Genomic DNA, 15,182 nt, shown 5'->3' with positions numbered 1-15,182 from the left:
GTAATTAGATAGCAGCAGGCAGTCCAGGCAGAGTATTTTCACCAAGTTTAATTTGAAGACATTATTCTGGGTGACATTACCTAGATCAGTGTTCTAAACAGTAGATTTCAAACTGCCACCATCTTGCTTTTACTTACTCACAAGTTTATATTACTTGCAAGGGAAAAAAACTTATATTGGGTTAACATTGTAGGATAAATTTATAATAAAGATGTTTGAAGCGGGTAGCTCTTCTTTCACACACTAGTGAAATTTATTCACTTGCTTTATGGAATGTTTACTGAATGCCAACTATTAACCATTATTGTTCTAGGCACTGAGGTGGGGAATGTCTGGCCCACGGGCCATATAAGGCCTACAAAATCATTTGGTCTGGCCCTGCTAAGGCATAGGGATGAGTTAATTAAATGTTTGACCAAATATAGCAGGCTAATTTTTTTTAAGTTGATAATTTTGTATGGCCCTCGAAAATGTTATAAATATCCAAATGGCCCTTGGCAGAAAAAAAGGTTCCCCGACCCTGGTATCTACAGCAATGAAGAAGATAAAGTGTCTGCCTTACAGATATGCAAATATCTGCACTGGCATGAAGCATTAGGTGATGTGAAATAAATAAGGAGTGATGGAAAGCGTTGTGTTAGTTTAGGCAACATTTTAGCAGAGACCAGAATACAGTGAGATGATCAACCATGTGTATATTTGGGAGTAGAGTATTCCAGGTAGGGAAGATCTTACAATGGAAAAGCCTAAGTATCAAGAACAGATAACATGGTCTGGTTATATTTTAAAAGCTCACTGTGACTGTTACAGGGAAAATTGGCTGTGGGGGAGCAAAATGCTAAAGAGAGTGACCAGGTATGAAATTATTGCATTTGCTCAAGTGAGAAGACCATTGGAGAGTTGGTGAAAGGTAGTAAGAATAGAAATGATAAGAAGTGAGTATATTTTGCAGTTGAATCATAGGATTTGCTGAATGATTAATTATGAGATATAAAGGAAGGAGAAATACAATAGAAGAATCCTTAGACTTTTAGGCCTGTGTAACCAGAAAAGTTAAAATTACATACAGTAAGATGGGAAAGTCTATAGTAAAAGTGGACTTGAGAAGAAAAATAAAAGAATTATCTAACTATCAAGTAGGTGGTTGGATATATGAGTCTTTAGCCCAAGTTAAAACTGGAAGTAGAAATTTGAAGTTATTAGCCTACAGATGATATTTAAAGCAGTTAACCTGCATTATGAATTTTCTGAATTCTTAAATACATTAAATATGATGTGTAATCTGTTCCTGTTCAGTCATCATCAGATATTTATAAAGTTTTGGCTGTAAGCCATGCACTGTAGTGGAAGGTTCTGAGAATGCAATAGTAATATTAGATATTCAAAGTATAAATATAGAGGATTAGATAATTACTTGGTATATATTAAATGGAAGTTCAAACATTATATAATCATGTTATATCACCAAGCTTAATACTATGTCATTTGATTCCTTTATATTAATTTAGTCTTAACTTGATATTTTCAGTTCTTTGAAAGCAGGAGCTATATTATACTTAAATATATATATATATATATATATATATATATATTATTTCATAGAGGAAGGAAGAGGAAGAGAGAGATAGAAACATCAATGATGAGAGAGAATCATTGATTGGCTGCCTCCTGCACACCCCCTACGGGGGATCGAGCCCGCAACTAGGGCATGAGCCCTTGATTGGAATCGAACCCGGGACCTTTCGGTCCACAGGCCGACGCTCTACCCACTGAGCAAAACCAGCTAGGGTGATATATCTTTTTAGACTTTTTAAAAATCACATGTGATGCCTACCACAATTTTAGAAAGACATTAAGTACGCAAACAATATTTATTCATTGATTACACAATAATTATAATTGTCCAAGGACAATAGTATTTTTATCAGCATGAATTTTATTGTTTCAATTTGCAGCCTGAATCTACTGCGACTGAAAGAGCAATTGCCAGATTAGCAATGCACCCTCTTCTGAAGAAAAAAATAGATGTGCTGAAAGGTATGAATTAAAGCCATGTACTTATTAATGCACTTGTGCGTATTTTTTTAAAAATGGCTGTTGATTTATTTGTGTTTTAGGTTCTTTTGCCTTTCAAGGACCTTTTCTGTTACAAATATATCTTTCAAATATTTCCATATGTATGGGTAGAGGCTTGAAAATATGGAAGGTATTTGATACCTGAAGAATTATCTATCAAGTAGGTGGTTGGATATATGAGTCTGTAGCCCAAGTTAATTCATATTTTTTCCTAAATTCTAATATTTGAATATATGTAATATATATTCATGATTATATTGAATACAATTGGTTTTCTAATTATTGATGTAATTCATATTATTATTTTTGATGTGTCTGCTACTTAACCATATGATTTCCATTTAGTATGTGTATTCTAAAATGTATTGAAAGAATTAAATGCTTTTGTCACAGATTAGAAGATATTTTTATGTCTGAAAACCAATTCATAATGCTCTACAATTATATCTATACATTATTCCTATAGAGATTAAAGTTGTCATTTTGTTTTATTTATTTGCATTCAGTAAAGTTTTTACTGTTCTTCAATACTCCAAGGCATAAAATGATGGGTTTTTCTCATTTTATGTTTTAAATGGATACTCCTGAGCTTTCTTACTCGAAGTTTGGTTTCTAAAAAGTCAGTAGCTTTCTTTGTAAAGTCAGACCTGTTTGTTATATATACACTCATGCATCACTTAACGGCAGGAATAACATTCTGAGAAGTGCATCATTAGGTGATTTCATAATTATGCAAACACCATTCAGGATACTTACACAATTAGATGGTATGACCTCCTACACACCTAGACTCCATTATAATCTCATGTAACCACTGTCATATATGCCATCCATTGTTGATGGAAATGTCATTATGTGGTGCTTGATTGCATTTCATATAATGTATAAATTAGCCCAAGGGTTCCTAAATAATATAAGGAATATTATACTGAACATTGATATCTTATGTTGTTTGTTTCAGTATTGAAACAAGTTGTGTGCTATTTTTCTTGCAGCTGCCGTCAAAGCCTTCAAAGATGCAAGACAAAATGATGCTGAAGTTAAGTCATCAATGAATGCTTCAGAAGAAAATCATTCCAGAGACACTTCATGTTCATATGATGATGCCATTAAGTTGCAGCATGAAGGTGCTATTATCAGTGAACAAAAAGACAAGGAAGCCAAAATATTAGCAAAGAAACCAATTAATAGTTCAAAAGAAAAAATAGCCAAGATGGAACATGGACTCAAAACAGTGGCTATTCCAAATTCTCCATCACAGCCTTCTGAAAAGGATCCTGTAGTTCTTTCTGGACCGCAGAAGATGCCTGCTGACCCAAAAATGAAAACATTAAGTCAAAACCAAGAAAAGAAAGCCTTTGATAGTTCACTTGGTGATAACAGTGATGGAGAAGAGTCACATGAAGAGAAGGAGTATTTTGATGATAGCACAGAAGAAAGGTTTTACAAACAGTCTTCCATGTCTGAGGATAGTGATAGTGGAGATGACTTCTTCATTGGGAAAGTCAGACGGACACGAAAGAAGGAAAGTAGTTGTCCTCCTTCAGTTTTGGAACAAAAATCTCCCAAAAAAGTGTTCCCTGAAGAAGATATACTTGAAACGCGTGAGAGTATAAGAAATGACAAAAACGAGCCAAGTATAGAAGCAAGGAAGTTTGAATCAGTGTTTTTCCATTCTTTATCTGGATCTAAAAGCTCTAGAAGGTAATTATATTTTGGTATCCTGAAATAACTATTAGTTTTTAATTTTTAAAAATATTAAATATTTACACATTCTAATAGTGAAAGAAAAGACTACCTCCCCTCCGTAATTCTAGCTTATACAGAATACATCCTGTGACTTGGATCTCTTCCACTTTATATTAGGATAATGTATACAAAAACACAAATGTCAATGACACATTTGTCCAGCTTCATAAGAAAATGAGATGTTATAGCCAAATAATTTTTCTAGCTAATTTAAGTTTATCCCTTCAATTACCAAAGTTTTGAAACTTTGAGTTAGCTTTTGATGAATAACTTGTGAAAATGTCTCACATAGTTCACTCTTTAAACAAAACTTAATGAATAAAAATGTGATAGGTTTTTTTGTTGTTTTGTTTTGTTTTTATTAACCTATGGCCATTATTGTAAGCATCCATCATTTTATTATGTATTTCTATTTCAGTACAGCTGCTTGCCCTAACACCGGAGTTTCTCCAGAATGCTTTTTTTTTAATGTTTGGTGATGCTGCTGTCTCTATCTCTGCTATTAAATACCACTTTGCACAGCTGTTCTGTTTTAAATCAATAAGTTTATTTTCATTTGTAATTTTAATCAGGTTAGGGTTATCCTTACACATGGTAAGCTAATTTCTTCAGTATTAGCTGCTTTCTTCAGTGTACTGTTTTTCTATATATTTAGAGGTCAGGATCATTTTAATACAGTAGAAAACTGTGATGTTGATAGAAGTTTAAGAATATGGAAGCCCTAGCTGGTTTGGCTCAGTGGATAGAGTGTCAGCCTGGGAAGTAAAGGGTCCCAGGTTTGATTCTGGCCAAAGGGCACATGCCCAGGTTGTGGGCTCGATTCCCCCTCCCCAGTAGGGGGTATGCAGGAGGCAGCCAATCAATGATTCTCTCTTATCATTGATGTTTCTATCTTTCTTCCTCTCTGAAATCAATAAAATACATACATATACATATATCCATCCTATCTAATAAAAGAGTAATATGCAAATTGACCATCACTCCAAGACACAATATGGCTGCCCCCATGTGGACACAAGATGGCTGCCACAAAGATGGCCTGCAGGGGAGGGCAGTGTGGGCAGTTAGGGGTGACCAGGCTGGCAGAGGAGGGCAGTTGGGGGAAACCAGGCCAGCAAGGGAGGGCAGTTGGGGGGGACCCAGGCCAGCAGGGGAGGGCAGTTGTGGGTGATCAGGCCAGCAGGGAGGGCTGATAGAGGTGACCAGGCCGGCAGGGAGGGCAGTTAGGGGTGACCAGGCCAGCAGGGGAGCAGTTAGGTGTCGATCAGGCTGGCAGGGGAGTGGTTAGGGGTGATCAGGCTGGCAGGCAGAAGTGGTTAGGGTCAATCAGGCAGAGGCAGGCGAGCGGTTGGGAGCCAGCAGTACTGGATTGTGAGAGTAATGTCCAACTGCCCGTTTAGGCCCAATCCTGATCCTGTTGGGATCGGGCCTAAACGGGCAGTTGGACATCCCTCAACGGGTCCCAGATTGGAGAGGGTGCAGGCTGGGCTGAGGGACACCCCCCCATGCACAAATTTCATGCACTGGGCCTCTAGTATATATATAATGAGTATAGAAAAGACACACAACCATCTTTGGAGGATTGAAAATAATTAACTTATTTCCTAAACCTGCCTCGAAAGTCAACATTTTTTTTCTCACTTGAAAATAACATATCACTACTCTTTTCTTTCCTACTAAATGTAAGTCTTAATTTTTGTTATATATGACTCATTCCCCCTGTGAAAAGAGTTTTTGAATTCTTTGTCTAGATAGACCTCAAAAATAGACACAAGGTAACCATAGGATATTAAGTTAGAAGATTTTTTTTCTTTTTAAATTTTATTTTTCAATTACAGCTTACATTTAACATGATTCATTTCAGGTGTACAGCATAGTGGTTAGACAATCATATGCTTTACAGAGTGTTGCTCCCAATATTTCTAGTACCCACTTGACACCATACATAGTATTCCCTCTGCTGTACTTTATATGTCTGTGACTGCTTTATAACCACCAATCTGTACTTTTTTTTTTTTAATATATTTTATTGATTTTTTACAGAGAGGAAGGAAGAGGGATAGAGAGTTAGAAACATCGATGAGAGAGAAACATCGATCAGCTGCCTCCTGCACACCTCCTACTGGGGATGTGCCCGCAACCAAGTTACGTGCCCTTGACCGGAATCAAACCTGGGACCCTTCAGTCCGCAGGCTGACGCTCTATCCACTGAGCCAAACCGGTTTTGGCTGTACTTTTTAATCCCTTCATTTTTTTCATTCAGTCCCCCAAACCTATCCCCTCTGGCAATCATCAGTCTGTTCTCTGTATCTGTTTGTTCTTTTATTTTGTTCTTTAGATTTACATGTAAGTGAAATCAATTTATCTTTTTTGTTAAGTCAGAAGATTTGTCTTTTAAAAATCCTAATGACGTTTTTCTTCTTTTAGAAATTACAGAGAACAGGCTCCAAAAAGCAACACCCCAGGTATGTTATTAATGACTGGTTGACCTTCATATGCAATAAAGCAATGCTTTGTCAAAGTGGAAGGATGAAAAACTCTCATTACTCAATAGCCTGAATGAATTAGGTACCCACAGAAATGGAAATGGAAATAGAGCATCTTATAATTACCATCTTATAATTAACTAGAGGCCCGTTGCACGAACAGATTCGTGCAATAGGCCTTCCTTCCCTTGGCTTCCAGCACCGGTTTTCCTCCAGCACCCGGGACCCAGGCCTTCGCTCTGGCCAGAGTCTGCCTTCTTAGTTTTTGCTGCAGACTCAGGCCGGAGTCTGCCATCTTCATCTTCACTGCAGACTCCTGCCGGAGTCTGCTATCTTTGTCTTCGCTGCAAACTCCGGTCAGAGTCTGCCATCTTCGTCTTCACTGCAGACTCCGGCTGGAGTCTGCCATCTTTGTCTTCAGCGCATATTCTGGCTGGAGTCTGCCATCTTTGTCTTCGCTGCAGACTCCGGACTCTGCAGTCTTGTCTTCGCTGCGGCCAGAGTGCCGCTCCTGTAGATCCCTTTACCCCCCCGCCCCACCCTCCCTCTCATAGCAGGCACCCGCCCTGCCTGGCCACTCCGCGTCTGGAGCAGCTGGGCGGCCGCTATCTTTGGTCTTCTAATTTGCATACTCACTCTGATTGGCTGTGGGTATAGCGGAGGTATAGTCGATTTACATGTTTGTCTATTATTAGGCAAGATTTAAGTTGTTTTATTTCCCTATGTCCTGCCATTGGGAAAGATATAGACAAAACTTATTAGGAAATATTGGGTGTATTTAATTTATCTTGAACTAAATTAATGCATTCTTTAAGTAAATTATTATATGAGCTATATCTTAGTCAACACTGTGCTGTTAAACATTCAGTAACAAGTATGTTACTTTCTGGGTTGAGAGTAAAATCAAAGTTTTTGGTGTGTTTTTTCTTTTTTAATCCTCACCTGAGGACATGTTTAGAAAGAGAAGGGGAAGGAGGGAGAGAGAGAGAGAAACTTTGATCTGTTGCCTTCTGTATATGTCCCAACTGGGGACCTAACCCACAACCCAGGTATGGGCTCTGACCAGGAATCAAACCAGTAAACTTTTAGTGTACAGCATGACACTCAACCAGCTGAGCCACTCTGGCCAGCTCGAAGTGTTTTTAAATTAATTTATAACAAATCAAGTGTAATATATTTGGGTCGGCTAACTTCTGTGCATATTCCAAACTCTCACTGATTTAAAAACAATAAAAATTTGTTTCTTACTCACATCACAGTCCAGCATGAATCAGCAGAGAGGCTATGTTTCACATAGTCATTCAATGATAAAGTTTCATTTGGATTCTTCCTCTTGCAGTTTCCAGATATTCTCCATTTTGCCAACAGAAGGGAATAAAGTACATGGAAAATTTTGCAGAAGGTTATTATGGGCCAGGCCTGAAGTGGCAGAAATCATTTCTGTTCTCATTTCATTAGCCAAAATTCAATTACATGACCCCATATCTAGCCACAAGGGAGTTAAGAAATGCAGACTGACTCTGTGGCTAGGAGAAAAAATAAAGTGGGATTTCTTGAACAGATAATCACATAATCACTATCCTTATGATCACCAGATGCCCATTTTTTTCTCCTCCCACACACAGAGCACACTGACCTCCTTCCCAACAAAGCCAACCCAAAGGCCCATCCAACTCAAAGCCCAGGGTTATTGAGTGATGCTTGTGGTGCTTTCCACAGAGCTCATGGATGTGACTGCTCCGAGTTTAGTGACCTGTACATTAAAAAAAAAAAAAAAACTGGCCCTGGCCACTGTGGCTCAATTGGTTGAACGTCATCCAGTGTACCAAGGGTTCACTGGTTTGATTCCCAGTCAAGGCAAATGCCCAGGTTTCAGGCTCTGTCCCCAGTAGGGGGTATGCAGAAGGCAGCCGATTGATGTTGCACTCACACATTAATGTTTCTTTTTCTCTCTCTTCCTCTCCCTTCCTCTCTCTAAAATATCAACAAAAATATTTTTAATAAAACATAAAAATTTGAAACTAGCTTAGCAGTTCATTGATAGATGGTAAGAAAATAGATATCTGAGACTGAAAAGTGAGCATTTGTGTGCTAAAGATAGGTAAAACGGTTGGCAGTGAAAACTTGGGAAGCAGGCTTCATGTTTTTGGAGTTTGGGTGGTAAGTGGTTGGAAACTATAAAAGATTAGTATACTGATGGCTCTTTGGCAATATACTACAAAAAATAAAGGAGAGAAAATAGAAGCTTCCATTGGCTATAACTCAAGTTACATGGCCTCATTTAACTGTTGTGTGATGGGAAATACATTATGGTTGTGCACCTAGAAGGAAAAGAAAACCAAGTTTGGCAAACACGAGGCCATCTGCCTCATTTACCTTATTTTTACAAACATAGGATAAGTAAACTAAAGCCACACCCATGTTTTCCCTGAGGAGACCCGTGTAAAAGAGATTTTTTTTTGTTTATTTTTGCTTAACTTTTTAATTTATAATACTTATCAATTTACTCACACCTGCAAATTTACTTTGCGTAATTATAAAAAAAATATATTATTAGTTTAGAAATATTGTCTCATTCAAATGTCAGTTATCATGAAACAGTTTCACTTAACATTTAAACTCTTCATTCTTCATCCCTAGAGCCACTCTGAGTATTATAAATTTCTGGAGCACATGGTGATTTGTATAAAATATGAATCTGTGTACATGATATTTTAGAAACTGTATGCACTTGTTTATAAAACACTAGAGATCCGGTGCATGGATTTGTGCACCGGTGGGGTCCCTCGGCCTGGCCTGTGGGGATCGGGCCGAAACCGGCTCACTGACATCCCCCGATTGGTCTCGGATTGCGAGAGGGTGCAAGCCAGGCTGAGGGACCCCACCAGTGCACGATCAGGGCTGGGGAGGGACTGCAGGAGAGCTCCAGGGTGTGTCCGGCCCATCTCGCCTAGTCCCGATCAGCCCGACCCCAGCAGCAAGCTAAACTACCAGTCAGTGTGTCTGCCCCCTGGTGGTCAGTGTGCATCATTTTAATGGTCAAATGGTCGCTTAGGCTTTTATATGTAGATTATGCCATTTGCTTTTTAAGGAGATCTTTAAAAGGCTTTTGATAATGATGTCTAAATTGAAGTGGAGAAATTATGTATCCTATATTAAACTTAATATAGGATGCTTAATACATCTATATTAAACTTTTTGCCTCCCTGTTTCTTTCTTTTTTTTGTCTCCCCCCCTTCCCACCCCCCCGTTTCTTTCTGATTCTATAAACATGCATTGATTCAGGTCTTTTCAAGCTAGTATATCTCTCCCAAACAGTAGTTTGTTCAAGGTAATGTAATTGAAGTGCCTCATAATATAAGATGCCATAAGGACTAAAATATAAGTTGGCAACCTCATATCTTTTGGTAGCTTTATGATTAAAACAAAACTTTGTCTTGTATTGAAGTAGATTTAGTAATTTACCTTGTAGTAATAACTTTGTTCAGTAACAGAAGGGAGTGAAATCAATAAATAGCCTTTTAAAAATAAATCTCTCCTATCAACATTGTCAGATTCAGTATCTTAGTAAAGACGTGTGCTTTCTGGCTACATCTGCTTCACACACAGATTTCATAAGCAAATGATATTTCTTAAGATATCACAGCATATATTAAGAGGCAAGCAATACACTACACATCCACTTGGAAGGATTAGGAATCATGTGTCCCAACATTGACTGCTCATGTACTGTATATTTCAACTTCAGACTGTTCCCTATTGGACTTAGGTTTAAAATGAGGTATTCCATTTCAGTAAAACTAAATTTCTTCTTCATTACTGATTTGAGAAGATAAAATATATTTCTTTTGCATGTTGTTTGGGTATATACTTAATTTTCATTATTTTTGCTTCCTCTTGCCAGGTTTTCAGCAAAATGATCCTCAACTCAAAAATCAGTTTATTAAGAATGCACCAAGAGGACCAGAAAATACTAAACAGCAGATACAGCTGCCTCTTCATCCTTCATGGGAAGCAAGCAGGCGGCGAAAAGAGCAGCAATCTAAAATTGCTGTGTTTCAGGGGAAAAAAATTACGTTTGATGATTAATTAGTACCTCTTTTTGTGAACTTTTGCATCTAAAAAATTGTTTTCCTTCTTTTTGTTTTTTTGCCAGCCCATTATTTAAACTCGTATTTGGATAAGTCTTTTTGGAGGAGGTATAGAAATAAGTTTGTTGTTGTCTTTATTTCTCTTTTTTAAGTATGTTCAAGTTATGTTTACATAACTCTTCCACAAATCAACTACGTAAGTTGGTTTTAAAAAATATGCCCAGAATGTTCCCTTTATAAAAGAATTTTGAGATTATTACTCAGATTTCCTCATTTGTGCTTATCATGAAGTATATTTCACTGGATTAGGTCTGTGTTTCTTTGCCTTGAGAATAAAATTTGAGATATATTTAAAATAATAATTGAAAATTATGAGGAAATTGTAGCTATTTAAAGTAGATAACCTCTACTAAAAGTTATTCTTGTTAGTAAAACTAAGATTAAGATAGTAATATTTGGCCCTGGATGGGTAACTCAGTGGGTTAGAGCATCTTCCCAGTACAACCAAGGTTGTGGTTTCAGTCCCTGGTCATAAAAGAATCAACCAATGAATACATGAATAGATGGAACAACAAATTGATGTTTCTCTCTCTCTAATATCAATAAAAAAGAGAGTAATATTCATTTGGGGTATACAGGTAATATACAAAAATATTAATATTTATTATAGTTTTATTTAGTAATGATCTTGTACTTTTTGACTGTTTTAGTTTCCCAGGACAAATTTAGATTTCTGAATATTTCAATTATTTAGGTAACATATTGTTTAAATGTAGCAACACAACCAAAAATTAGTTTTCTATTTCACTGCATATGAATATTTCTGTTAAATTCAAAATGTATGACACTTAATTACATGGCCATGTGCTCTTGTAGAAACATTTTTGAGGAATCATAGATTGAAGAGTTATGATTGAAAGAGCATTTCTACGATAGCTGAACAGAAAGGTTGTAAGCTGACTTACTGAGGAGGGGGCTACTCTGTACATCATAGTATTTCTATTAAAAGAAAAATAAGATTTAAAAAATTCTTTCAAGCCCGACTAGCATTGTTCAGTGCTTGAGTGTCAACCAATGAACCAGGAGGACATGGTTCAATTCCTGGACAAGGCACATCCTGTGTTTCAGTAAAATGCGGGCACATCCAGTAGGGAGTGTGCAGGAAGCAGCCAATCAATGATTTCTCTCTCATCATTGATGTTTCTATCACTCCCCTCTCCCTTCCTCTCTGAAATCAATAAAAATGTATATGTGTGTGAGTGCGTGTGTGTGTGTGTGTGTGTGTGTGTGTGTGTGTGTGTGTGTGTGTGTGTATAAAATAAAATCTCTTCAAAACTTAATGGCAGGGAAAGCCTCTGGTTATCAGGAATTCACAAGCTCTGGAGAGTCATTTCTACATTTTCCATGAGCTTAAAAATTTAGATAACTTGAGCAATGGAATTCAAGATATTGTGTGGAAAGAAAATTATTTGTGTTGAATGCAAGATTTGTGTGTTTTTTTTTTCTTTCACATTTTATTTTGGTATAATTTTAGTTATGTTAGATTGAAATTAATTTCAATTATGAAAATTTATTACAGGAAAAAAGTGAAAGAAAAATGTCTTTATGCCTACCCAGATTTAGCCAAGCTACGAAGTTGAGAGCACTATTTTGCAGACTGTCAAGTCTGCTTAAGACTTTACCCTAATTGCAAGGAGTTAGGGGCCAACTACAAAGTTAGAGAGAAGAGCCCACTCAAGACCACTCTTACTTCTGATACCAGTTGCAGGTTTGGAGGTGGTGTGCGGGAGGGGAATAGGTGGAGGGTTCCCCATACACTGAGATTCAATAATCCGCTAGAAAAATTTCCAGAGCTCACTGAAACCTATTACATTCACAGTTTATCACAGGAAAAGTGCACAACTTATAAACAGCCGTAGGAAGAGATGCATAGAGCAATATCTATGAGGGTTCTAAATGCAAAGCTTCTCTTGTCCTCAGGACATACTATCATTGAGGCATCAAATGCAGATTGCCAGTCTGAGGAGCTTTCTCAAGGTTTTGTATCCAGAATTTTTACTGTGCCTTCAATATTTAGGGATGATTGATTGATTGCCCACAGGATTGTTCCAGAGGGAATGATACTACATGACCCAAGCGCCTATGGTAAATCACATAGTTTGTCCTTTTTTTTAGTGTAGCCAGCTCCTACCCTAAACAAAGCAGTCCAATCAGGTACGACATAGATTGCCTTCACCTTCTTGAATTATTGTCTTTGGCAAGGCCGAGTTCTTTACCACACCCTGTCCTGCACCCAAATTCCATAAACATTTACTGCATTAACATTTTACTGCACTTTCTTTACATGTAGCTTTCATCTTTCTCCTCCCTTTCTCCTTTTCCTCCTCCTTTTCCTATTTATCCCCCTCTCTTTCTGTCTTCCACTCTTTTTCTCTCTCCAACTGCTTTCTTGTTCTCATCCTTTTCTCTTCCCATTTCATTTTTCTTGTTTCCTTCTCTCCCCTCCACCCTTTATATTCTTTTTATAAACAAAGTCATTTTCTATTCTCTTGTATTACCACAATCCAGTTATCAAATGCTCAGATTTTTCCCATTGTCCCCATGTCTTTTTACAACTGAAAAGCCAACATCATACCTTACATTCAGTTGATAATATTTTCTGAGTCTGTTTTAGTATTTTCTGACATTGACATTTTTCAGAAGTATTGAGCATTGTCCCTTTATTTGGGTTTGTCTGATGTCCCCATTATTAAATTCAAGTTAGGCATTTTGGGCAGGAATATCATAGGAGGGATGTTGTATTTATCCCAGTGCATATTAAGAGGCAGGTGATGATGGTGATGTGACCTAGTACTGGTGATGTTAATTTTCTTGTTTCAGGTAATGTCTATGAGATTTTCCCACTGGAAAGTTAGTATTTTCCTCTTTCTAATGAATTTTTAGGGAGATACTTTCTAATGAATTTTTAGGGAGATACTTTCAGATTATAGACTATTCTAAAACTTTCACTGACTAGTTCTACCATTCAGCCATAATTCTTACTGAAACGATTACTGCTAGAGTAATTGTAAATGGTAATTTTTTTAAAAAAATGTTTCTTCTTATTTCTACACTTACTAGCTGGCTTTTTATATTAAGGAAGAACTATTCAGTTTTTAATTTATTTCATTGTGACCTCATGGATACCTCTTTCTATTTTTATTGGGTATTTTTTATTTTGTAAATACCCAATATTAGCTTATAAGGTTTACAATATACATCTTTATCACAGTCTAACCTACAGTACACATTTTTTTAATTGATTTCAGAGAAAGGAAGGGAGAGGGAAAAATGGAAACATCAATGATGAGATAGAATCATTGATTGGCTGCCTTCTGCACACCCCCTAACTGGGGATCAAGCCTAAAACCCGAGCATGTGCCCTGACCAGGAATCGAACCATGACCTCCAGGTTCATAGGTTGACATTCAACCAATGAGCCACACTGACAGGGCAGTACACTTTAGTTTTTTTCCTCCCAGCCTTTGTTCTGTTATTTACATACATTTTGCTTCTACGTGTAACCCTATAATACATTGTTATTGTTTTTGCTCATAATAGGACAGGGATGCTGCTAAACATTCTATAGTATATACAACAAAGAATTATCCAGGTCAAAATGTCAACAATGCTAAGGTTGGGAAACCTTAGTGTAGGGCTCATTTGGCCCCATTACTGAATCACTATCTTATGCTTCGTCTGTAAGGAAATCTTTCTGTTGTGTCTGGTGAGAACACAAACTATTCCTGGCACTGTAAGTTCTTGGTATTGTTCCTCTGCTTTCTAGGGATTTTTCCCCCTGGCCTATGTAGATTCTTTATATGCATTGCACAGATCAGTCTTATATGATCAACTTGAAGGAACCCTTCCTTCTGTACATCTAGGAACCTTTCTGTGTATCTTCCTCTTCTGTATTTTTCCTCCCACGATCTAGTCACATTAGCTTATCTAAACTCTGAACTAGCAGGTAGTGAGCTGAAGCACTCAACTCATTTGGTTTTTTTCTCTGGGGTGTTAATATCCTGTACAGCTTTTTTATCCATTATCCCAAAACCTTTGTTTTATAAATTTTATTAAGTTTTCTAGTTGCTTAATGTAGAAGGGCAAATCTGGTTTCAGTTATTATGTAATGGTTAGAAATAGAAGTTCCTTATTTATTTTGATACTCAAATTGTCCTTAATTTGACCACTGGGAGCCTTTCACAATATATTTACTTGTTTTCTCAACATGAGAATACACAGAAGTTAGTTTGAGAATTGCTAATGATGCCTCTGTAAAACAGGAGTCCATTAACCAAAGTTCAGTATATGTTTAGAATGCTTTTTTCTTTAGCCTGAGGGCATATGGTCTCAAAACTAAGTTTGAAAGTTATCTGGGATGATGTCAGCAAAAATGGTAGAATAAGGGCATCCAGAAATTTTTCTTGCTGTCAAAAGCAATGAGAAAACTGCCCATATTGTCAGAATCAACTTTTTAGAGCTATGAGAATTAACCAAAGGCTTACAGCAATCCAGGGAGTATTTTTCAAGAAAAACAGCTGAATGTTCATAAGAACAGTGATCTTTGTGACATTTTAACTTGCCCTATTCTCGTCCCCACTTCTCATATACCTGGTAGTCTTGCAAACCAGCAGCTGACAGCCACTGGGGGTCAGCTTCATAGATATATTATCAGAATTGTTATTGACTACTTTGGTAGTTCACTGGAAGGCCCCTCTTGCAAATCTGTCTTGTGTCAAAG

The 15,182-nt window shown here is 37.2% G+C and overlaps 1 protein-coding gene across 2 annotated transcripts in view; it reads left to right on the top strand.

Moving 5' to 3' along the window:
• Positions 1 to 11,437, top strand: part of SRFBP1 (serum response factor binding protein 1) — a 63,430-nt gene extending 51,993 nt beyond the window's left edge. Inside the window, exons 5-8 of one of the 2 annotated variants that reach the window (XM_080682088.1) lie at positions 1,956 to 2,037; positions 3,072 to 3,780; positions 6,253 to 6,290; positions 10,216 to 11,437. In XM_080682088.1, the coding sequence (XP_080538214.1) occupies positions 1,956 to 2,037; positions 3,072 to 3,780; positions 6,253 to 6,290; positions 10,216 to 10,400 (1,014 nt within the window). In that variant the 3' untranslated portion in view covers positions 10,401 to 11,437. The remainder of the gene's footprint in view (positions 1 to 1,955; positions 2,038 to 3,071; positions 3,781 to 6,252; positions 6,291 to 10,215) is intronic. The other variant, XM_080682089.1, reaches the window with a different exon arrangement.
• Positions 11,438 to 15,182: the final 3,745 nt, after the last annotated feature.

The sequence above is a fragment of the Plecotus auritus genome, assembly GCF_963455305.1.
Source record: "Plecotus auritus genome assembly, chromosome: 7".
In the NCBI taxonomy this organism is placed as follows: Eukaryota; Metazoa; Chordata; class Mammalia; order Chiroptera; family Vespertilionidae; genus Plecotus; species Plecotus auritus.
This window is presented reverse-complemented; position numbering and strand designations above follow the sequence as displayed.